This window comes from Zootoca vivipara, chromosome Z1, assembly GCF_965207765.1.
Source record: "Zootoca vivipara chromosome Z1, rZooViv2.hap1.1, whole genome shotgun sequence".
Lineage (NCBI taxonomy): Eukaryota > Metazoa > Chordata > Lepidosauria > Squamata > Lacertidae > Zootoca > Zootoca vivipara.
In genome coordinates this window covers 1868660-1894323 of record NC_142583.1, presented here as the reverse complement: position 1 = coordinate 1894323, position 25664 = coordinate 1868660, and the positions used below count along the sequence as shown (strand labels likewise).

Genomic DNA, 25664 nt, shown 5'->3' with positions numbered 1-25664 from the left:
CCTCCCTCAAGCAGGCAGAGACCACCCTCTCTTACAAAGAGGCATTAATTGCCAGCCAGCTGTCCCCTCCCTGCTAGTTTTTATCAGCCAAGAGGGACAAGAGTCCACAATGCCATGACCAATCCAAGCATTTTGTCCACACTGTCGATGCAATGGAGGCAGCAAAGTATGCTATGCCTTCTTTTCTGCCTTCACTGCCTTCACTGCTACTTAGGTAAGCTTGATGATTCAGCCAGATCTTTCCTCCAGTTGAGTTTGAGCTGGTCTCCCAACTTGTTAATCACTCTAAGCTCTGGAGGTTACCAGGGAGCCAAATGGGCTCCACAAAGTGGGAGAGAGCACTCAAGGTGATCATGTCAATGTCCTGAGTCATTCATATATTCCAGAGATTGTCCAGGGCTTCAACAGGATTGTCAGTCATATCAGCTGCAAAATCCACATGGAAACCCTTTGGATCCATCAGCCTCCGTGGATGGACCATCCTCATAGGCCCCCACATCTGCAGAAGGGGGAAAATGCTGAAAGCCTCAACAGGAAGTGATCGAACCATGACAATGGTCAATACGCCCCCCAACTTTCAGAGCACCCTGTTCCTGCCCAGTGGAAAAAACAAAGTTCAGAGTGTGCCCCCCCCACCTGCTTTTGAGTGGTGACATGTTGACAGTCCCGTGGTTATCATGGCCGCCATGAAGTCCTGAGCCACCGCAGAGCCAGTCACCTTGGCATGGTTCCCACAGAACCAACCATCTGAGAGTCCTCAACATCACCTCCGAGATCAGCTCTGTCAGCTCAGGCAGGGAGACTGCTGGGCAGGAAGGTGGGCAGTAAACCAGCAGAATCCCAATTCTGTCCCAATTGCCCAACTCCTGGAACACACACTCTAGATCTGCCCCCCCCCCCAAGCAACTGGACAGTGAGAGAATTTCTTTACACCACAGCAGTTCCCCCTCCCTGACCCTTAAGTCTGGCCTGATGCTGTACTGAGTACCCCAATGGGGACAACTCGGTGAGACCACCCTGATCACCCACCCAGGTGTCAGTGATACAGACCAGATGGGCTTCCTTATCCACAACCCGGTTGTGGATGAGGTAGGTCTTGCTCCGAGCTGCATTCATTCATGCTGGCATTCAGCAACAGCAGCTGCAGACCAGGCAGGCTGATATGACAACCACAATTCCTCAGGTTGGAGGAGGGGCTGGCACACGACACAGTCACCTTGTGCCCCTTACCCAGCCTGCTTTACCTCCTGCACCATACCTCCCCCTACCCTGAACCATTGTGATTGGTTCTCCCCCGCTCCCCTTTTCCCAGGCACATCCCAGTAACAGCCCTGAATTTAAACAATTTAAAATTGGTTAAAGACAAATAAAAATAATTAAAACAAAAACAGTTTAAAATACAAAGTAATCAAAACAAAGTAGCTGAAAACAATTAGAAAGATAGACCAGAATGCTAGACTGTGTGTCACAGTAAATCTTTCTTCCCAGCTATAAGTAATGAGATCTGAGTACGTTTTTAATTTATTAAACAAACATTGTAATTGTTATGAATTTTCATGGCATTTGGAGTCTTGTGATGTGCTTATGTTTTTCTTTATTTTTTGCCTTGCCAGGAAACTTTGACTTTTCCTCTTCCTTGCTCCCCTGTAACGTACCCCTATTTTCTCCCCTTGTGGCAAATAATTGCCATTTTCAAAAGTTAGAACATCAACCCAAATTAACCTGGTCTAGTGTAGAGAGGTCTGTTTGGGATTGAATGTTTCCTGCAAGGCAAGCTGACAAAATGCAATCCTATTCTGGAATTTTCTTTTCTTTTTCCCCAGGGTTGGAGTAGTGCCTATTCTACAGAATCTGTCATCATGCAGATCAATGCCACATTAGTGAAAGGAAAAGCCAGAGTACAGTTTGGAGCAAATAAGGTAAATACACGCCAGTATTCTTTTTCTGCTGTTCATGCATTGTGGTGTAACAGCTAGTGTAAGAGCAGTCCTGGTGCCAAATGTATTGCTTTGCTTTGCTTTGGACCACATCAGCAGCAAGTCCAAGAGGGGGTTGTGTCATCTGGGCCCAGGACTTGCGCCCCAGAGAGGTCACTTTCGTGCCTCCAACGCAGCAAGAAGGCTGTGGTTATGAATTATAAGCTCAACCTGGTTGGCACTTTCTTTTCAAAGCTGGAAAAGCACCAACTAGGCTTGGGGAGGGAGGTGAGGGGCCTCAAGGACCTTGTCAGAGCCCTCCTGCCTCCTTCTCAATGCCACTGCCACCCCTGGAGCTGCTTCTTGCTCCCTGCCATGCCTGGGGCAACCAAAAAAGGCTATGAGGGCCACGTGTTAGACTACCCTAGTATGAATGTGTGTGGCCCACAGTAAGTGATCAAAACAGGCACTCGGTTGGCAATATTTTCTTGACTAGTTGACTGCAGTAATGTAATGTGTGCTGAGGAATGGTTGTTGGGCTTTGGGGGGTTTTAGATGGGGCTTATTGCAGCATAAAAACTGTAACCAGAATGCATCCAGGCTGAGTCAGAACTACTCTGTCGTGGTCAGGATATGTACTTCAACCAATCTTCTCTTTCTTACAGAACCAATATAACCTGGCAAGAGCACAGCAATCCTATAAATCTCTAGTGCAGTTACATGAGAAAAATGGTATGTATGGTATGTATGCATGCTATGGTAAAACACATAGTTGTGTAAGTATAACGTCAGAGGAGAGAAGCCACTCCACTACCCATATGCATGTTTTTCACAGGCACCCAAAGCTGCGCATAGTCTGGTTCTGTAAACAGTGTAATAGCGTGTCAGGAAGTTGGTCATAACTTAACTCCTACTTCCCTGATACATAAACATAATCGCAACCCCCACCAAGGTTTAATCTGAAAATTAGAGCAGCTAATTGATCTCAGTAGACTGGTAGGGCAGCAATTTAAGGTCATACTTTTTGGGGAGGTCTGGTGAATTAAAGAAGTGGGGGGAGGAAGTTAAAAATTACCTTTCTAATAATGAATTGTAGTTATGATTTGGTTTCATTGTAGATCCTATCCGGCCTGGTGCTAGTGGTTGACAATTGTCCCAGGGCCCCTCACGCTGGCCCAACCCAGCTGTGCCACCCTACCACTCTCCTTGCCAGGCTCCTGGACAGCCATTTCAGCAGGCTGTGGTACCACTTCTGAAGAGGAACCAAACTCTGTTCCCATCTGTGGCAGCCAGCTGCCATTTAGCTTCTCCAAAGTGCAGTGCCCTGGCCCAGCAGACCCATCAATGGCACCATACTGAGAGCCCCCTTAAGACTGGTAATTAGGTACTGGTATTAGGTCCTGGTTAATATAAAGGTGGGTTGATAATTCTTTGCTTGCATGTTTGATCATTAAGACCATAGCTGCCAAGTCTCCCGTATTCCCCAGGAAACACCCGTTTTTCCAGCCGTTTCCGGCTGGCAGCCCAGATTTTAAAAAACCCCGTAAATCCCCCGGATTCTTACTGGCCCGGGGAGGCTCCTTCTGCGCACGTCTGGAGTCTCTGGACATGCGCAGAAGCGATTTCTGGCACCGTGGCCATTTTAGAAATGGGCAGAGCATGCGTAGAAGTGACTTCTGGTGCTGCTCTGCCCAGTTCCAAAATGGCGTGCCACGCCGCGCCGATCCCGGATTTTTCTATCTGGGAGTTGGCACCAAGGATTAGGACAGTCAGTCAAGTACGGTAATTTGTTTCCAAATGTTGCTGGTTTTTGCATATCTTCCATTTGCAGAACTGGATTCCTAAGCACCGAGTTACTTATATGTAGACTGAAACACATTAAACAACTCCTGCTGTCTTAAGTGGGTGCTCAGAACACCTGCCTGCACTGGTGTCACAGTATATTTCATAGTTATTAAGCACGTCTGCATTTACAAAATGGGTGTTGCCACCACTGCTGCACATTTGTTAATGCCAAATCTTTTATATATATATATACTTCCTGCAGGCTGGTTCACACCTCCTAAAGAAGATGGTTAACATTGTGGACTTTTCATACACTTGGACCAATGTCAGTAAAAAAAAATCCTTCCAACACAGATTCAACTATGAATGCTCCTACAACAGCCATACTGAAGATTCTAGCTCATAGATAACTAGTGGATAATCTGTTGACTGACACATCCAGTATAAGCTACAGCTGTACAATTCTGCTCTTCTGTCAAGTATCTTCAACTGTCAAGTATCTTCAATTGTCCCCATGAATTAAGCATACCAATCCCCACTCCATTTTAGAGTGTTAATCCTTTAAACTGGGCTCTTGGGGTTTACTAAAATATCAGTCATTAAGATCCCCCCCTTTTGTATGCACTTGTTTTTCCAAACTGCAGACAACTGCAATTTATTTTATTTAAAGCCAACCAAGGTGTATAAAGTTAGTTTAATAATATGTTACGATGTTTTCAGGTCTCATTAAATCAGACTCCTTCCTCCTTCCTCCTCCCCTTGGTCTAAAACTGAGAGCATTCATAGTATTGCCAAATTTGATGATGATGGGAGAACTGTAATGTTAAATTGATAAAACTTTTCTTCTTCTTTCATGGCTGTATTGAGGATACGAACTGTTTCTGGGCAGTGATACCCTTGAGGTGTCATGCTGCTTCAGCAGAGCCAGGCTGTGCCAATAGAACTTTGTGACTAGTCCTATCCACTGGGGCATCAGTTTTTTGCTGGGCTACTTTGCTTCTTGTTGGCTCCTTTGAAAGGAGGAGCCATAGTTATAAAGCTTGAAGTTATTTAAAATACTAGAAACCTTCTTAGGCATTCGATTCTATTAACGGGTTGTTGCAATCATTTGTAGAGTAATGAACTTTAAAAAGCAATTGGCAGAAATCAAGAAGACACTCCTTTGAAAATGTTTTTTTAAAAAAACAAAAGCAACAGTAACAAGTCCCAGGGATCACTTGATTCAGAGTGGTTTTTTTTTAAGAAGGTTGCTATAGTTGTGACCATGGTTTCGTTGAAAAACGAATGGGGAACTGCTCTTCCGTTTAGGAAATGAATCTGGATCTGTAACTGCTGTGGGTCGGTAACTGCTATAACATTGCCTTACCTTTTTAAAAAAATCAGGTGTGATTTTTATTTTTTGGTAGCTGAAATTGACTAGACCTTTTTGTTCACAGGAATTAAGGGTATAAGCACTTTTTTTTTAAAGGTCTCCAGAAATGTCTCCGCCCCTCAGCCCTCCTTCTTGACCTTGGAGGGGGGGAAATCCTAAATTTGTGTTTTTTTGTGCCCAGGCATTTGGTCACATATGCTGTTTTTTGGATTTTTTTTTTAGCTTGGAGGATTGGATTAATTAGAAGGATTTGGCCCTGGTCAAAGACTGTTTCATGCAGTCTTTTAGGGAGTGGATGACTTCCAGCTTCCCTGCTTGTTTGATTGTACATATTATTCCAGCAAAATCCTGTTAGCAGCCATAAGTCAGAGGCCGAATTCTGTAAGCATTCTGCAGCTCCTTTTCAAACCTGAGGCTAAAACTTTGAATACATTATTGAATTCTTTAGTATTCTAATGGACAAGCAGAATAACAGGTACACACTTGGCTTGCTTTTTATTGTTTCTGAGTTTCATTTTTCATTGCAGAATTATTTAGCAGTGTATGGTAATCTGTAAACTTGCATCAAGTTTATGAATAAAGAACCATTTTAAGAATTCTGTTTCTCACTGCATTTCTGGCAGGAGTCTGCTTTCAATGACTGAGTGTGGTATCTTGCAGCTGATGTTTTGTAAACATGAGAAATGGCACACAGTGCTAAAAAGGCAATCTACTATGCTGTACACTAATGCAATAGTTTAAAAAGCATAAAACAGATCATTAGTAGTGGTGTTTAAGTCCATAGTGTTGTATTCAACCCATGAGTAGACCCACTGAAGTAAATAGATATGGCTAACATAGGCTCATTAGTTTCAGTGGGCCTGCATAAAAGCTGCATGTTCACACTTGCAAATGAAGAAACTAAGTTATTGTCTTTTTTGTCACTGAATTAGAAACTAGAAACAACCAAAAGCATGAATCACAACTTGGCGACAGTGAGAGAGCACTGTGACAATTTTAAATGACCTACTTCTCACTCAAAAGCTCTCATGAAGAGTTGGTTTTGTCTTTCAGTCTCACACATACCGTAACATTCTGTGATACAGATTCATATAGACATGACATTAGTAATTTGATGTAATTTAGAAGCCCAGCTGGCTGCTTTAAAGAAAATATTTGAAGTTCTTTATCTGCAGTCTGAGACGATGAATGCAGAAGTAGAAACCAGAGAGCGATGCAGGGGTTGGGGGGTATTCAGTTTACTCAGGGTGGAGTCCCCTCAGTGCCCCACAAAACCTCCTAAATTGCTAAGGCAGGGGGAAAGTCCCCCCCCTGCCCCGAGGGGAAAAATCCTTGGCAGCAGGAAACACTGTACAGATTTATTATATGGGGCATTTTACTTTAAATAAAAGTGAAGTAAAGGGACATCATAGAGGTGTGTGAAATTAAGTGTGGCATGGAGAAAGTGTATGGAGTATCTTGTGATACTGAACCTGGGCTCCCAATGCAGCATAGTATCTGAGGATTCAGGACAAACACACAGTGCTATACAATTAGTTCCTTCAAGAGGTAGTGATCCCCACCAGCTTGGGGACAGACAGACAGACACACACACACACACCCCTCCACTGTCAAAGACAGTATGCCCTGAAATACTGGTTTCTGGGATTCTTGGGGAGGTGACTAGTGAGCCAGAATACTGGACCAAATGTTGGCTGCAACTTTGGCTGCAACAAGACTGCAATCTTGTCCCTTAGTCTTCTCCAAGCTAAATATATCCAGTTCCTTCAGATATCCAGTATAGGAATTTTCTAGTAAACACACAGCTGCAACTACATCCCAGGGTGGTTCTGAGGATAAAATTGGGGAGGAGGAGGACCTTGACCTTCTTGGAAGAAAAGTGGGATACAAGTGTAATGCATGAAATCTCACTTGTGCACAATTTCCTCTACTTTGATACAAATTAAAATAAGATCGCCAAAGAATGGATGCTTATGAATTATGGACTGCAAGAAGATCAAACCTATACATTCTTAAGGAAATCAGCCCTGAGTTCTCCCTGGAAGGACAGATCGTGAAGCTGAGGCTCCAATACTTGGGCCACCTCATGAGAAGAGAAGACTCCCTGGAAAAGACCCTGATGCTGGGAAAGATGGAGGGGACGACAGAGGACGAAGCTACCAACATGAGTTTGACCAAACTGCAGGAGGCAGTGGAAGACCAGGAGTGCCTGGCGTGCTCTGGTCCATGGGGTCACGAAGAGTCGGACACGACTAAACAACAGGCTCTGTGGTTCAACCCACAGCGCCACCCGCGTCGCGCGACAAGTAGGCGAGGCTAAAAGAGGCGGCCATGCAAAAGCCACGCCCAGCGAGCTCTCATTGGCAGCCCGGTCTCCCAGGTTGCTGGTCCCGCCCCCTCTCTCGCTCGGCCTTTCCGTTGCAGTGTCTCTCCGGCCCCAGAGGCGGAGCAAGAGCGCAGAGCCGCTTGGCTGCCGGAAGTGGCGCTCTAGGGTGCCGAAGCTGTCGCAGTTCTGATGACGCATGCCGAGGTCGCTTCCGGCTCCCGTTCCACTTCCGCTGGTTGCTCGGCTACCGCCGCGGCCTGGCGTCGCTATGGAGCCCGATCCTAAAGCGTGCTACGTGCTGAGCAACCTCGCGGAGGTGGTGGAGAGGATCCTGGGCTTCCTGCCGACGAAGGCGCTCCTGCGCGCGGCCTGGTGAGGGACTCGGAGGCGGGACGCCCCTTCTGCGCCCGTCCCTCGCCGCTCGCGCCCTGGGGCCTTGGAGGGGCCGACGGGGGCTCGAGGAGGACGCAGGGGGAGGAACAGACTCCCACGCGAGGAGGCGGCCTCTCCCTCCTTGGGAATCCTTCAGCTGAGATTCCTGCACTGCAGGGGGTTGAACTAGATGACCCTCGTGTCCCCTTCCTTCCCCCTGCGGGATCCATCCAGCCCAGCGTCCTCTTCTCGCAGGGGCGGAGCAGATGCCCCGGGTGGGAAACCCTCTCCCTTCCAGTGGCGCCCAGAAAGTGGCGCCTTCACACCCATGAATTCATCCAATCCTCTTCTAAAGCCATCCCAGTGCATTAATTGTTGGTGGTGAGCTCCCGGGTTTACTTTGCTGTAGTGCAGGAGTGTAACCTGGGGAAGGGGATGGAAAAGCCTCCACTGTTCGCTTTTCTCTTAGATTTAAAATACATGATTTGTCTGCAGCTAAGTATTTTATTTACAGTATTTGTTTTGTTTAGTTGTTTGTTTGTTTGCTTGCTTTGTTTTATTTGTAGCAGATCCTTTGATCAAAATTTGAAATGAAAGTCAATGGGCCTACTCCGAGTATGGCCAGCATTGGATACTTTTATGTAATTGTTGTGTTTGCCATCTAGAGAACTTATGTTGCAGGGAAATAATATAAATTCATTCATTTTCTAGCTCTGCTAGTCGGCAGTAGCGAATTTATAATTGTTCTTATTTCCTTTTATTGCCAATTTTAAAAGTATAACATATATTGTGTCCAGAGGAGGGCAACCAAAATGGTCAAAGGCCTGTAAATAATGCCTTATGAGGAACGGCTTAGGGAGCTGGGTATGTTTAGCCTGGAGGAGAGAAGGATAAGGGGTGATATGTTCAAATATATGTTCAAATATATAAAAGTATGTCATATAGAGGAGGGAGAAAGGTTGTTTTCTGCTACTCCAGAGAAGCTGACACGGAGCAATGGATTCAAACTACATGAAAGAAGATTCCACCTAAACATTAGGAAGAACTTCCTGACAGTAAGAGCTGTTCAACAGTGGAATTTGCTGCCAAGGAGTGTGGTGGAGTCTCCTTCTTTGGAGGTCTTTAAGCGGAGGCTTGACGGCCATCTGTCAGGAATGCTTTGATGGTGTTTCCTGCTTGGCAGGGGGTTGGACTGGATGGCCCTTGTCTCTTCCAACTCTATGATTCTATGATATGATACTATACTATAATAGTGAAAGCAGAACTTTTCTTGGTACAGTCATACCTCTGTTTAAGTACGCCTCGGTTTGAGTATTTTCAGTTTAAGTACTCCACGGACCATCTAGAATGGATTAATCCACTTTCCATTACTTTCAATGGAAAAGTTCGCTTCAGGTTAAGTACGCTTCAGATTAAGTACAGACTTCCGGAAGCAATTGTGTTTGTAAACCGAGGCACCACTGTAGTGCAAGGCATTTTACAGTCTGGTCCAAAGGAGGTGAAAGAGCAGGTGGCAAAACATTTTGAGTATAAAATCACTTACATCTCCTGAGACCTAGACTCCACGATTACAACAGACGATTACAACTCTCAAGAGGTGTCCAGAGTACTGTCTAGTCCTGTTATGCTGGATTAGTTTCAGTTAGCAAGGCTCAAGGATGTGGAGAAGGTGCTTGGATTGGTCGGCATTGTGGACTCTTGGCTGATAAAAACTAGCAGGGAGGATGCAGCTGGCTGGACCAGGGAGGTGGTTTATGTCTCCTTGCAAGTGAGGGTGGTCCCTGCCTACTTGAGGGAGGCAGTGATGAAACCACTCCTCAAGAAACTGGCCAGTTGCTAATCTCTCCTTCTTGAGCAGGTGGTCATGGACCTGATCCAGCCCATCTTGGAGGAAATTGATTTTCTAGATCTATTTCAATCAGGGTTTAGGCCCAGTTTTGGCACAGAAATTGCTTTGCTTGTCTTGAATGATTACCTCTGTCAGGAAAGGAGAAAGGTATCCTTGACCTCTCAGAGGCTTTCAGTACCATCAATCATGGTATCCTTCTGGAGCAGCTGTCCAAGGTAGGGGTGCGTGGCTCTGATTTACTGTCGTTCTGGTCATACTTGGATGGTCATTTCCCCAGGGTTTGATTTTATCCCCCATGCTGTTCAACATCTGCATGAAATGGCTGAGCAGGGTCATCTGGAGTTTGTAGTATGTTGTCTGCAATGTGCTGGTGACACACAGCTCTACTTTTCCTTTACACCTGGAGGTGTGGCAGTGGTTGTCCTGGACATTTTTAAAAAAATAATAATATTTATTAAGTTTTCCATTTTAACAATCCAATATAAACCACATTAATAACATTCCAAATTATAAAATAATCAAATGATTCAAATTTTATGCCAAATTATGTCTTTGGTTGGCTTCCCACACTCTGAGGTTTGGGGGGTGATGATGATCTCACATTTATGCTGCTGCTCTTAATTAGTCCAGGTAGTTCCAATAAAACAATAAGATGTTAATCCTTCATTTATTTTTAACAGCCTCTGAGTTCATCTGGCAAGCGTATGTTTCTGTGTGGATGTTTATTTTCTTTATTTCTCTCTTTATATTCTTTGTACTCCGACAGTCTGTCCATGGTGTTTCACTTTTGCTTTCTCACACCTGTGATTTTCCACTGCGACACATCCCCAGATGAAGGAAATCTGGCTTTCTGCCAATTGTACCAGGCATATGTCCAAACTTCTTTGCTTTATCTCATTCCAAGACAAATAAGCCTGTACTTTAGCTAGAAACCATAATTTCCATCTTCTATTCTTAACAATCCATTAAAGGTAATTGCAAATTCATAAATCATTTCCACAATTAGACCAAAATTATAACAATAATAAAATACTCTCCAGTCCTGCTTGCGTACATAAGCAATCCGGCAGTCAGTCTTTCCAGGGAGATTTGCCAAGTAAGATAGCAAATACGAAGTATATCAAAACGAAATAATGGAGGCTTCCCCCCCCCCTTCGTTCTGACATACCAGTCCTGTAGTGATGGTAATCCTCCTTCCACTCAAATCCTTTGGCACCCCAGTGGCTGAATCAGTTAGCAGTGTAATTTACCTCCCTTCGCTCAGAGCATGCTCGTTAATTAAGTCCAAATTTCATCTTAAAAAACAGGTGTTTGTTGCTCATGGCGGCAGCTTTGAAGAGTTGCCAAAGAGATGCACAGAGCTTTCTACCCAGCACCCCCTGCCCCTTCATTCCTTCCGGATTGAGAGCGGGTGTTGGGCAATCTGTGAGTGAAACTGCCCCCCCCCCCAGCACTGAAAATCTTCCATGTGAGACAGCTCCGATGTAATGGGGAGCTGTTCATCATGGCAGCCAAACCGGAAGTGGTTTGTCGTGGACGTATGAGAGTCAACAAACTGAAGCTCAATCCAGATAAGAGGCACTATTAGTTCCCTAGACTGGAAAGGTGAGAGCTTCCCTACATGTGCTGGCGATATGCTTCCTCTGAAGGATGTGGGGATACTTCTGAATCCATTGTTGTTGCTTGAGACTCAGGTAGTCTCGGTAGCTTTGGCTGCACTCCTATCTGCACAGGGATAGCCTATTGCAGGCATGGCCAAACTTGCCCCCCCCCCAGCTGTTTTGGGACTACAACTCCCATCATCTCTAGCTAACAGGACCAGTGGTCAGGGATGATGGGAATTGTAGTCCCAAAACAGCTAGAGGGCCAAGTTTGGCCATGCCTGGCCTATTGTTTGTTGTCTATGCTCTAGAAGTCTGTAGGTTAGTTTACTGAGCCTGCGGGGCTGCCTCTGAAGATGGTGCAGAATGCAGTGGCCAGGCTGCTCACTGGGGCAAGATGGTTGGAGCATATTGCACCAATCCTGGCTTGACTGCAGTAGCTGCCAATTAGTTTCCAGGCCCAATTCAAAGTGCTAGTTTTGATCTATAAAGCCTTAAATGGCTCAGGACTGCAATACCTCAAGGACTGCCTCTCCCTATATGAGCCAACCCAGACCCTGCAATCGTCATCTGAGACCCTCCTTTGTGTGCTTCCACAAGAGGTCCAGAGGTTGGCAGTGCGAAAATGGGCCTTTTCCATGGTGTGGAATGCTCTCCCCAGGGAGGCTCACCTGACACTATCATTACATATCTTTAGGCACCAGGCAAAAACATTTCTGTATTTTAATATTTTGTTGGAAGCCGCCCAGAGTGGCTGGGGGAACCTGGCAGATGGGTGGGGTATAAATAATAAATTATTATTTTATATTATTATTATTCCTCTACATCCAGGCCTTTGGCTAAACAATCTATGGCCTTTAAAACTGGGTGGGTGGTTATTTCGTTGTTGTGATATGTATATTTATGTTTTTATATTGTGAACCTCCTGTGATCCTTGGACAAAGGGTCATATAGAACTTTAATAATAATAATAATAATAATAATAATAATAATAATAATAATAATAATAATTTATTATTTATACCCCGCCCATCTGGCCGGGTTCCCCCAGCCACTCTGGGCGGCTTCCAACAGAACAGAAATTCTAAAATACAGAAATCCATCAAACATTAAAAGCTTCCCTAAACAGGGCTGCCTTGAGATGCCTTCTAAAGGTCTGGTAATTGTTGTTTTCTTTGACCTCTAATAATAAAGTAAGTTTATTTGCAATGTATGTTACTGTCTGCTTTCACTTTGGGAAAGGGAAACATAATTGGCTGAGCTTGGCATAACTTAGGTATGTTAGCATTACTTGTCCCTTGCTTTCATGCTTCACTCATCAGTGTTTGATGGGGTTGTTGCTGTCTTGTATATCTCTTGAGTTCTTGGAAGATGCTCTGTATAGCCCCAGTCCTGGTCCCTTCTGGGGAAGAGAGATGGACAAATGTTGCCCTGTTCCTGGAAACTTTGCTTGCCAATGCAAGTCCCTGTTCAATGCAGCTGATGCGGGGAGTTGGAATCCCAGGCCTCCCAGCAGCAACCCCTCTGAATGCTGCCTTTCCAATGGAGCCTATGGCTGACACAAGAGATGCTTTGGCCCTTCTCTTGTTTTCTAGGCAGTGACAGGTGAAGCTTGATCAAATTCCAAGACAGATGCTGAATTTCTCTCTTAGAAATGCAGGTGTGACTAGGAGCAAAAGGAATATCAGATTGCCAGTGGAGTTGGTAATTGTGGGTACGTAATATTTTAGCAGTTTTCCATGTGGACTGCACGAAGCCATAGATTCCTGTAAAGGAACCTGTTGAAAAAAATCTGAGATTGAGACAGCTGGGCTTTCAAAGTGGTTCATTTTTAGACGATGCAAGAAGTGTGTGCTGCTCTTGCAGGGCGTCTACAGAGCTGGTAGCTGCTGAGTGAGTGAGCTGCAGTGGGGAAGCTCAGCCACCAACATGGCGTGTTTATTAGCTCCCTCCGCCCCCACCTGCCTTCTAGGGGAAATAAGGCTGCCCTCACTTATTGGGCTATTGCAAGGGTGACAGTATTATGATGTATATGAAGCCCTTGAATCCTCCAAATCGCTATCTTCCTCTCTGTAGTGACACTGATTCTGTTGTGTTTTTTTAGTGTGTGCCGGTTATGGAGAGAGTGTTCCCGCAGAATCCTGAGAACCCAGCAGAGTGTCGCCTGGGTCTCCACAGTGGAACCAGGGCCATCAAGCAGCCATGCTCTGGTTCAGGTGTTAGCAGAGGAACTTGAGGTAAGTGAATGGAACATCTTTGAACAGTTATTGGATCTTTATATATATACTTTATATCTTGGATACTTGGTTGAGATTCCTACATTGCAGGGGGTTGGACTGGATGACCCTTGAGGTCCCTTCCAACTCTACGATTCTATGATTCACAATTGGTAATCTCACAAGTACTGTTCCTCTGCTCCTCTTGGTGTACAACCCCCTAAAATCCAATTGGTGCTTCCCTGCTGATTCTATAGCATTGCTGTGTATTTTGCTTTGGGTGTGACAATGCTTACATACTTGTAACCTATTGCAACTTGCTACTTGGTTGATTGTCAGATTTGGAGAAACTGAGTTCTTAAATGATTGTCCTATCCTATAGTATCAGCTGGTCTTTAGGTTTAAGAAGGTGATTAATACTGACATGGGGTTCTCAGCTCAAATTTTGTGCACCCTAGAGTAAGCCAATTGAACACACTGACTTCCTTCTGAGCAACCATGCATTTATCTGTATGTGATATAGTGTTTTCCTGAACTTATCTATTCAGAAGTAAGTCCAGCTAAGCTCAGTGGGAGTTGAGATAGGCAAGTGTCTTTAGGATTACAGCCCTAAACTATAAGGGTTTACAGTGGAACCTTGGTTCTTAAACGCTTTGGTGCTGGAACATTTTGGCTCCCAAACACCGAAAACCTGGAAGTAAGTGTCCTGGTTTTCGAACGTTTTTTGGAAGCCGACCGTCCGATGCGGTTGTTGGCTTGTTTCCGGGGCGCCTGTGCCAATCAGAAGTTGTGCCTTGGTTTTCAAACATTTTGGAAGTTGAACGGACTTCCGGAACGGATTATGTTCGAGAACCAAGGTACCACTGTATAGTCTTTTAATAGAAAAAATATGTTGACCTAGATTACCGTATAGAGTGGTACTGCTAGACCATAAAACAGAGAGAACTTAAAACTGCCTCGTATGCAGACTATATATAGAACTGCTTCTTGACATTAGATTGTCACCCTAACAATAATGTTTTAGATGCCTGTTGAAAACTTCGAACCTGAATAATTGTATTTTGTAAAGGATGTGTGTGATTGATGGTATAAATACATATAGTAACAGACACACTTTCAGACTCTTCTGGGCTAGCCCAATACATTTTGCTGCCTCCAGCAGAGCCGGTTATGGTGCAATGCCCATCCTTCTCATTTTCAATACATGCAGTACTCAAAGTATGTCACGTTATTTTGGCACCTGAGGCATAAAATCCCTCAAGCGCCTCTCTTCCCCCTCTCCTTTCAGAAGTAAAAAAGCACAATAATAAATTAAATACTAACTATTTCATGGTACTCCAAATCAGCTGCTTGAGGTAGCCAAGTCAGTTCACCTATTGATAGGGCTGGCCCTGGAGCTCTCGAAAAGTAAGATGATTCTTTATGCTCAAAACCAAGCATGTTTTGTATTGGGATGTCTATAACTTTAAAAAGAGACAAAATATAGTTTAGAGCAGGGGTCCCCAGACTATGGCCCGTGGGCCAGATGCAGCCCAATTGGCCTCCCAATCCGGCCCGCAAGAACCCCCGCCACCCGCTGCCGCCTCCCGCTCTTACGGCGCGCAGCGCAGCGGCGCACTTCCAGATCGGAAAAGGCTCCAAAAATTGTTTGTGTGCATGCGTATGGGCCTCTCCCGACCCAGAAGAGGTCATTTCTGGTGCACTTCCAGGTCGGGGGAGGTCCATACGCATGCGCACAAATGATTTTCGGCGTTTTTTTCGACCTGGAAGCGCACCCTCCGGCCCGCCGCGCGACCGGCGCGGCGGTTACCGGCCCAAAGCTGGGTTAGTCTGGGGACCCCTGGGTTAGAGGGTTTAAATAGTATCCCCCTATTACCTGCTATGCTTGTTCTTCCTATGAAAATTACTGTTCATTCACCTCTCCAGTTTCTGTTTTCTTATACTCAGCTTTTACTTTACAGAAGGTTCAGGTGCTGCCCCAGACAGTGTTGTATATAGCAGATGCAGAGACTTTCAGTGAACACGAAGAGTGTCATGGCCACAGGCAGAAGAAAGGTAAGCATCTATGTTGGGTTTCCTTCTGCCTTGAAGAGGCATTGTTCCGCATCCTTTCTGATTTTATACATTTATACATGGAAGCACTTGTGTGATGGATCTGGTTTTATCCAGTGGATGAAGTACTGCGTTTAAATTCCGTAGGAATTTAAATAGCACTAGCTGGCCCTGGCACACGTTGCTGTGCGTTAGTCTGTCAAATGGAGGGTAATAGTCCCCCTTCAGATCCCCTTGAGCCTCAGAGTCCGCCTGTTTTATAGGTGTTATGTTTAAGCAGGGGTATCCCTGTGAGTCTCCCCACCCTGTTCCAATCCAGTAGTTATCCCGTCCCCTCTTCCCCCCACCCCCAGGGTCACCCTGTCCGGAACCATGAGGTATTCAGACCCCGTACCCCCCCCCCAGTCCCCACCAAGGTAAGTCCCCACCTCCATTCAGTTGGTGGGGGTGATCTATATCATTCCCCCCCAGGGGTGTCCAATGGATGAGGTCTCCCGTCCCCTGCTCTCCCAGGTCCGCGGGTCGTCCTTGTGATTCTCCTCCCCGTGTTGAGGTATGAAGTATTCCGTTCCCTCTCCCCCTGAGTCATTCCTGGTCGTCGTCGTCCCCCCGCCCCCGTGTCCGGTGGTTTGATGTATCGTGTCCTTTCCTCTCCCCATTCCCCGGTTCCCTTTGAGTGACCGTGTGTCGACAGTTCTGTCGTTGGGCCATGGGGGTTTCCCGTGGCAGGGGAGAGGGGAAGACTCTGTTCTGAGGCCTGTGGTGGTGACTCCAACGGTTGGAAATGGCGTCCTGGCGAGGTCTGCGATGGAGCTTGGGTGGGGGCGTGGTCAGTTGTATCCGCCCCCCAGAGATGCAGATTTTTTGGAATAATTCCCAGCTTCCCTGGGTATCTGAGTGGTGGGTTCCGAAATTTGCCGAAAACGGTGTTTTTTCGGCACAGGTTTGGCATCTGACCACAGAAAAGGTGTCACTCTCATAGGGGCAAGTGAGGTTGTGGCCAAAGCTGAGGAGTATTGGTCCAGCGGTGTTTGTGACCATTCATGTGGAACAAACAGGGTCAGTCTACATTTTTATATACAGTATATAGATTGAATAGCGGTCCACTAGCCTTGGCAGCCAGCCAGAATGTTTGGTCTCCACCAATGCTGTGGGAAGAGGTAAAGTCTGAGCTCCAAGACCCAGGATCATTGTAGCAACAAGTCCTGGCCCTGATTGGGGTACAGTTTGACACTGATACAGATCAAGCTGCAGAGAGGCTTGCAAAACAAGACACATTGATGCTTTTCAAGCCTATTGCTGGCCCTGCAGAAAGTGAGGCTCCTTGTGCTCTCCTTGTGCTCTCCTGGCTCAGGAGCAGAGCAGAGAAGCCTCCAAGGTCACAGGAAGGCTTTGAAAGTAGCAAGTTATTTCCCTGCTTTCTTCAGTGGCCCACACATTTGTAGAGACATGGTTATACGGGATGGCATGATACCTCCCTGTTTTGGCCACTTATAATTCTGGCCCTATCAGAAGCCTGAACCAACACTTTAGAAAAATGTGGACAGATTGCCAAGTGGTTAAATGTACCTGGGGAGTACCCATGCAAGCTGAAGCAGCTACTGTAATTAAAAATAACATGGAGACCTGGCAGTTTTTTTTCCAGCTGTACTGTTGATTCAGTGTGAACTTGTGCAAATTGTTTTTTCTTGTAGCACGAAGAAGAAATAGCAAAGAAACAGCCACTGCCTTAGAAAAACTATTGCCCAGACGATGCCAAGTCCTTGGTCTAGTGACACCTGGAGTTGTAGGTAAGAAACAGCAGTAATGTGTTCTGCTGTCTGCACCTTGCCCAGTGTTAGCACACTTGCAAACTGCTCCTTTCCACTGGCCCAAAATACAATGATGTTCTGTAAAAGTAAATGAGGGAGGGGCAAATTCCGATCCTTCACTAGGTAAGGAACAGTTTGCACTAGTTGATGATGATGTTGTTGATGATGATGATGATTTATTTGTTCCCCAGCCAGTCTGGGCGACTTCCAACAGAAATTTAAAATACATTAAAATGTCACACATTAAAAACTTCCCTGAACAGGGCTGCCTTCAGATGTCTTCTAAATGTCAGGTAGTTGTTTATCTCTTTGACATCTGATGGGAGGGCATTCCACAGGGTGGGTGCCACTACCGAGAAGGCCCTCTGCCTGGTTCCCTGTAGCTTTGCTTCTCACAGTGAGGGAACCGCCAGAAGGCCCTCAGCGCTGGACCTCAGTGTCCGGGTAGAATGATGGACCCCATGAGTGCATGCCCCCCCAAGCTGCCTTTATACCAAGCCAGACCATTGGTCCACAGGTTGCCACATACAGCAACCATTTTGCCCACATTCAGATGATGTGCAGCCACCGATGTGCAGGTCTTTTGGGGCCTGGTAGAGGGTGGAATGGAGCAAGGCAGGCTTATGTGTGCTCTGCTGCCGTGCATGGGGGCCAGGTACACAACCCCCGTGCAAATTGGGGGTTGCCTGTACTGTCTACATTGACTGGCACCTGCTCTCCAGTTTCAGGCATGAATGTTTCGCAGCCTGGCTGAGATATGTCAGGGAACAAGCCTCTTTGTACGCAAAGCGTCTGCTCTTGCCCAGGGGTGTGGCCCACTTCCCTTCTGCTCATAGGTTTGCCTGGGAAATGAACCTAGGAACTCTCATACCCCAAATCATTCCTGGCTGTCTGAAATCCTGTTTAACCAGAGAGTAAGCCTGGCACCTTCTGCCTACTAGGAATGTGCTCTTAACACCTGCGCTGTGGGCCTCTTGCCTGTGGATTTTAAAGTCACGTGTAGGGTTTATAAAACTTCCTGCAGGATGTGTCAGAGATTAGTAAGAGTCTTCTTGTCAGAGATTAGTAAGAGTCTTCTGACAGTGCTATGGGATCTACTGCTTTCAAAATGGGACCATTTTTTAAAAAAATTCTTGTGGAGCTACATGACATGGGGATGGGGGAGCAGCAGCAGACTGATGTTAAGATTCACCTGCTTTTGAACTCTTCTCCTTAGTTACTCCAATGGGGTCTCGCAGCAATCGGCCTCTGGAAGTTGAGGATGGTGAAGCTGGCTTTGCAATATTGTTCCCCAAGATTGATGGGGTGAAGATTCAAACCTTCCACTTTTGTAAAGACTTGAAGACCAGGGTCCTTGATGAAAGCCAGTTTGCTGAAGCAGGTACGTAAAGACTAAAACACTGTAGTAGTAAAATATTTAAGCTTAGCAGCCAAATTTGCAATTTAAGCTATCGACTGAGTATGGATTCAGGAGAGAACTATGAGGGTGTTGAATGTTTTTAAGTGTGCATTGAAAGAGAATATTAGATATACACCTAAGTGCGTATAGTGTGAATTCAACAAAAAGTATTTGGATGTGTGAGTGCCATGCAAGTATCTTTGGAGAGCTAGAATTGGGGCCATTGCATGCATGGCCACAGATACAAGCACCATGAGCAAAAGGTGAATGAACTGACTTTATATAAGACAAAGGAAAGGAAGATTGTGACTGCAATGCATACACTCATCATTTTCAAATATTTAAATGCCTCTCTGAAATGAATGAAGGGGCAGGTACTTTTTGTACTGCCAACCGATAGAAGAAGAGGCACAATAGTTTTATGCTTAAGGGAGGGGGATTCTGGCAAAACACCAGAGAGAACACTTTTTAAATGTGAAGGTCAGCTGCCAAATAAACTGCCTTCCTCCTTCAGAGTTTCTAAAGTAAACAGGCACTTGTCAAGGGTGTTTTAGATATAAAGTATCCAGGATTGGGGAAATGGGCTTGGATTGAATTATGCTTTCTCAGCGGTCTCATTCTAGGTGATTTTGGTGACCTTCCCTGTGTCCTATGCAAGCCTTAGAAGTGTCTGATTACCCTTATATAAATGTTTTGTAACCAGTTCTCGAGAAGGAGCAATTTTGCATTGTTTCCCGAGCCTCTTTTCCCCATGGTATTTTTCTCATGGGAGTTTTTGAAATATTCTGTGTTGTCCTGATTATCCTGGAAAAGGATATTCTTTTAACCCCTCAGGAATAATAGTATGGAGATGTTTTGTTAAAAATGTTCTCCACAGTCCTCATCTTCCCCACCAGCCACAGTAAAAAAAAGGGGGGGGGAAGAACCTTTCCTCCAGTGGACATGCAGTTTAACCTAAAAGCATCTAATAGATTTGTTGTCCAAGTTGGAGCATCTCCCTTGTGAAGAGTAACAAGTCCAACTTGTTTTAACTTTGGGGAATTTGCAGGCCCTTCCTCTGGCTACGTGTTGTTTACCTGACCTCAAAGGAAGTTGGTTACTTCCTGCACTATGGGGTTCGTGTATTCTGACACGTAAAATGCTAGCTACTAGTTAAAATCACCATGTGCAAAGCAAAACAAAACACAACATACAATTAGGGGTTGCACGAAACCTTCAGGATTATATACTGAAGAGGAGGTCATAAACAGCTAGAGGGCCGTAATGATGACAACAAATCTTTATAGAGCCTCTGCCTTTATTATATGCATTCTGCTCTTTGAGCCTTTAGGGAGAAGTAGCCCAGAAAACAAAACTGATGCAGTTCATCCAGTCCAGATGCAAGGCTGTCTTGCCTGTTGTTGTTCTTGTCAAAAGACAACATTACACAGGTTAATCTTTTCCCACTTCTCCTTCTATAATCAGGCCTGAAGAATAATCCCAATCTCAGAGTGGTTCTTTTGTTTGGGTACAACACATGGAAGTCAGGAGGAACCCGATTTCTACACCAAATAGTCAATCGCTTGAATGAAAAGAGCATCGTCTTGGCTGGGGGACATGTGGAGAGCTTTACATCTCTAACTTCTGAGAAGTGGGTATCTTTGGAAGAGTGTGTGATCTCTTTGCCCTCAGGTGTCCACTAGAACCCTGTATTGCCTAATGATCTCTTGTGTACCAGATAGGTAATTTAGTTTCCACCCATTTCTGAAAATCTTGGCTTCTGTTTATTTAAAAACAAGTTTCTGACTCTCAAGGTCTTCTGAAATCTCTTCAGGCTAGAGGTGGTAATGACTGCTTAATAAAAGCCATGATGAATCAGAACAAAGGTCCAACATCCTGTGTATCTCATAGTGGTCAGTCAGATGATATGGGAGACCTACTGGCAGACATGAAAGCAATCTCTCTCTTCTGTTATCTCGTCAGCAACTAGCATTCAGTGGCATATAGCCACCAAACCTAGAAGTTCCATTATCCCATGTGCTTTGTTTTATCTGTTCTCATTCTACTGTCAATTTCATTGGGTTAGAAGAGGGGATAAAACTGCTATTTAATTTTCCCACAACTTGCCCTCCCTTAGAACTTTGTGATCTCCCTAACAGCCACATCTGTCCCAAATAATAATTGGTTTGGTATGTAACAGGACACACTGGATTCATTATTTTTCATTGTATTGAAAAATAGATTATCTGAGTATTGGAGCATGGTTATTGGAGTCGGATCACTACCTTTTGAAGGCGCAGAAAACATCACTGGTTCTAACATTTCAAGGAACTCCTTAGATTCCTGAATCCTCTGTCGAATTAATGGCTGTACTTAACATAGAACTGAAGCGGATGAGCGTGGAAGAAACGTGGCTAGATTACAGATTTCTCTTTATTTTTGCTAAAACACTGATTGCGGCATTTATTTATAAAAGCTATGTCATGGTCGTTGCAAATGAAAACTTTTTTTGAGGCTGGTAATTGCTTTGATATTTGAAGCTTGGAAGGCACAGCTCCAAACACAGCAGATCATTTTAGCTTCTAGCCCATGCATGGTTGTGCTTGGGAGTGTGCAGGAGATCACCTGTGTGTTGGATTCATTCTTTTTTGTTTGGTGAAAATTATTCAGGAGAGGGTGCTAAACAATATGTTTGGCTGCTAATCAGAAGTGCATGCTGGACCTAGCTTTCCTGATTGGTTACTAATCAGTCCAGCCTTCCCTGAAGAATGTTGCTGAGCTGAACAGGGCAGGTGGTGTGAGCTTCCTAGGTAAGCTTGCTGTGTTTTTTTGGCTTGCATTTGAACTCTTGGGAATCTTAATTTTAAAAGCTTGGTGCATGGCATATCAAGCCATGTACATCCTCTACCTTTCCCAATGAATCCATGGCAAATGCATGGGCTTCTGAAAGTCTGATGGTGTAGGGATGAATATAAACAGTGATGTGCTGCTTCTGTACACAGATGTAGCAGCCTACATTCCAGTGGTGGTCTAGGTCAAACATTTTTTCTTGCAGTTGTCAGAATGAAGTGTCCCTCTCAAATCAGTCTATATTATTATATGGTGTTTACTCAGGGTAGAGTACAACTGGAACAGGCATCATGTCAGGTGAATTATGGTCAAATCACATCTTCGTAGCAAATTAACCAAAGGGAGACAGAACTTTCACTGCTTACCTCTCTCTTACAGTCCATTTGAAGTCTAGTCTGAGGATACAGTACTACAGTACTTAATTCAAGAAATAAGCACCACTCATTGATCTGGGGGAATCTTGCAGGATAGATGATGCCTTAATGTTAACTTGCAGTTAGTACAATAAAGTAATTTACCCTTATTATTTATTTGGGTTGGCAGTCAGTAGGTTTGCAGTATTCCGGGCATGCCTCCCACCCAAAATGACTTTCAGGAGCAGATACCTTTTGTTTGTCAACATTTTAGCTTGGCTAGCTGCCATTTGGAGCTTGTAGGTCAACATCCTCAAAATATAAGCTGTCTGTTGATCTCATTGCTAGCAAGTATAGAAGTATAGAAGGGAGCCCTACATGGGTTATGATTTTAAGGGACCAGTTGCTAGCATGTTGGGAAGGGTACAGATTCCATTCTTCCAACCTTATGGACCGCCTCTGCGATCATCACAGGAGATCTGAAGGGTGGCATTACAAGAATGGTGGCCAGTTCTATGGTGGCTCCTGCTTGTGGGGTATTCTCCCAAGGGAGGCTCACCTGGCACCAGGCAAAACCTTTCTCTTATATGAGGCCCTTGCCTACTTAAACAAGCAATGGCCTTTTTAAACTGTGGGGGGGTATTGTTTTTGTTTGTTAAATATTTTTGTGTCTTTATATTGTAAATTCCTAGCAATGTCTTCCAAATAGTAAAGTCAAGCACACAAATTATGGATCCCTCAGTAGCAGACTAGATTCACAGAGGGGAAGGCATTCAGTAAAGAAAAGCTCCAACACTGCTGTGTTATGCATTATAAGTATTTTTATGTTGTACTACAGTTATATTCCCAATGGAAGCAAACAGAATAACAAAGTCCATAAATTTAGGTACTGTTGGAAAACAATTTGCTTGTTTGGGAAGTTAAGATTTTCTGGATTTATAAACGTTCTCAACCTTCAAACAAGACTTCGGGGACATGCCGAAAGAAACAGTGGAGTGCCTAGTATTTATGTATAATAATATTCACATTGTTTTTCTTGTTTTGTATTGTATAGAGTCTTGATGGTGCTGTTCCATTCTGACATCCCCCCTTTGTAATGTGGTGTTTTGTTTCTCTTCTCTTTCAGTAACACTCAGCCTGCTGATTCTTGTGGTGTTGTTGGCTTGGCTTTCAGTGGAGCCCAGATCCAGAGTGCTACTGTTCTGTTAGATCAGGATGTAATTGATGAGAGGACAGCAGAAGCAGCAGTGCAGCGCCTCAAAGCTACAAACATTCCTGAACATAATAGTCTTGGTTTTATGTTCGCATGTGTTGGCAGGGGATATCAACATTATAAAACCAAACAGAATCTCGAGGCCGATGCTTTTAGGAAGTTCTTTCCTAACATTCCCCTCTTTGGCTTTTTTGGACATGGGGAGATAGGTTGTGATCGAATTGTGACCGGGAATTTTATACTCCGAGAGTATAATGACACAAAGGATGACTTGCTCCATGGTTACACCACTGTAATGACTATTATCCACCTGGGTTCAGCCAAAGCAAATCAAGCTTAAACCTTTAGTTGTAAATGTGCACCAGAGAAACCATGCTGTTTTAATTCCAGCAATGTAAAACAAAACAAAATCTGAAACACTGTACACACTTCCAACAGAAGTGGATCCTGAAACAATTGTAATCACTGTACCATTGACTTAGGGTGTCTAGGTGGCATAATATTAAATTAAATTTGATGAGTAAGAAAGGTTTTTTAAAATTTCAGATTTGTCAGATCTCTGGTAAAGGGTTATAGTCAACTAACTTTTACTAATGGTAGACCCACTGAAATCTAACTAAATAATGGCTACTAATTTCATTGAATGTAATCTTGAGTAAATGTTAGTTGAATACAACCCAAAGGATTTATTTCTAAATTTGCAAATTATTTAGGTCAGAATTAAGTGAACTCATATCTTTAGAAATAACATAATTAGCATTTCTGCATGCAGTTTATGGACCAGATTTTGACACAACAATCAAGTTAAGCATTAAACGAACTTTCAGTTATGTTCTTTAAAAACCCTGTTGCTATGCCTTTTATTACATGGCCTGTATGTTTTACAGCAACATTATATTACAGTTTTCTACTGTGACAGCAACACTACTTTGCAGAAGGCTGGGCCAGCCATCACATTTGAATAACAGGATAATTCTCGAGCTAGAATAAGTGGTTAGAAGGCCCTTCAAACCAATCCACCCAGTCTTAGTGGTGTGTTGGAAATGAAACCTTATGCTGCCCTTGGCTTGTTTGCAACACTACTTCTCAAGCTGCTTTTGGCAGGAGGTTAAGCTGTTGTTGGACACATGATCACTTAAATCACTTTGCTGTTTGGCAAATCCTCATGAGTGGATGTGTTTGAAATGTAAGACAATGCTCTTTATATAAAGATACCCACAAAGAGATGGAAATGAATAAATGGGGTTGATAAGGCACTATACAGTTTTCAATATCCTTACGGTTGGATTTACAAAACTAATTCCACTTCTTACAGATTACATGCTTCCTTGGAACACTATGAAAGGAATATCTAGGTGTGAGGGACAAGGTGAAGCAAAAACATGAAAGGAAGAGCCAGCAATCTTTACTGGAAGTATTCAGCCAGCTCTGATTCACTGAAATACTCAGGAGCGCCAGTGTCACCGCAAGATAAACAGCATATTTGGGGAACCTTCTGTGTGGGCTTCCCATCTTTTTCTGACAAAGTTCCTCCGCTTTTCATGTCCCTGGGTCATTTCTGCAGGACCCTTTCCCATCAACTATTGGCTATAAAAACTGTTAAAGGCAATGTATTCTACCTAAAAATAAAAACAGAGCAAGTGTTCATTTCCCCAGGGAAACACTGTATCTTGAAACCACAAAATCCAGAGGGGTACCCATGATGTAGTACAATTCCATACATGTGTACTTGGAAGTAAGTCCCATTGTGTTCCATGCTGCTCGCTCCCAGGAAAATGTGGTTAGGGTTGCAGTCTTGCTCATTTGCACCCAAAATAGCAAATGAGCTTGTTGTACTCTTAAAGGCTAACAGGGTTATTGTGGCAAAACCTCTTGTAGGTCAGGACCTACTACAATATAGATTCAAAAATCAGGTCTGATCTTGGAGACATTTGGATGATGCATACCACCTGTTACCTTTTGTATTTCACAATCATCCATTTTTTTATTTAAAAAATGCATATCATGCCAGCCAATAACATGTAGCCCATAAAATTTATGTCACAATGATTCAGTATTCAAGGTGGTATTAGCCACTCTGCTTTTGAAGTCACAAGAAGCTAATTCACTTAACCTCAATAGCTTCCTTTAATTTGTTGCTTTTAATTAGAGAGATAAGGCTCTCTTCAGCTCAACACCGTCCTTTCTGCATTTGAAAGCTCAACTCCCGCATTTTTTAAAAAAGCAGTATTTTTAAAAGTTTGCCAAACAATAAGAAATGTGATATAACTCTACTGTCTCTAGCCTTTTTAAAATCTTAATCTTTAAGGCTAGGAGGAAAGTACATAAGAAACATTCTCTGAGCTGTAGAAGAAGAAGCACATTTCTTTTACCAGGATAGAAAATATATTATTATTTAGCTCTCTTTAATGAGCAAACCTGGATCTCTAGGTTATTCCTTTTCTTTTTCCTCTGGAAAAGCTGTGCGCATAACATTTTGACAGGTACATCTTTTACTGGCGTGCAGATGGCACTGGTGAGAATTTCTTCTGGGTTACACAACTAATAAAAGTCTTAAGTAACCTGCTAGA

General features: G+C 44.1%; 2 protein-coding genes across 3 annotated transcripts in view; both read left to right on the top strand.

Annotated features, from left to right (window-relative positions):
• The window catches only part of UBE2Q2 (ubiquitin conjugating enzyme E2 Q2), a 42301-nt gene extending 36632 nt beyond the window's left edge, over positions 1-5669 (top strand). The window contains exons 11-13 of one of the 2 annotated variants that reach the window (XM_060279099.2): positions 1824-1919; positions 2582-2648; positions 3964-5669. In XM_060279099.2, the coding sequence (XP_060135082.1) occupies positions 1824-1919; positions 2582-2648; positions 3964-3995 (195 nt within the window). In that variant the 3' untranslated portion in view covers positions 3996-5669. Of the gene's footprint in view, positions 1-1823; positions 1920-2581; positions 2658-3963 lie in introns of both variants that reach the window. The other variant, XM_060279098.2, reaches the window with a different exon arrangement.
• Positions 5670-7622: 1953 nt separating this feature from the next.
• On the top strand, positions 7623-24350 carry FBXO22 (F-box protein 22). Its single transcript, XM_035112921.3, has 7 exons — positions 7623-7771; positions 13326-13458; positions 15399-15492; positions 17184-17279; positions 18517-18681; positions 20164-20329; positions 23008-24350. Exons 1-7 carry the CDS (start codon positions 7668-7670, stop codon positions 23432-23434), a joined length of 1185 nt encoding a protein of 394 aa, XP_034968812.3. The 5' UTR covers positions 7623-7667; the 3' UTR covers positions 23435-24350.
• The last annotated feature ends 1314 nt before the right edge of the window (positions 24351-25664 follow it).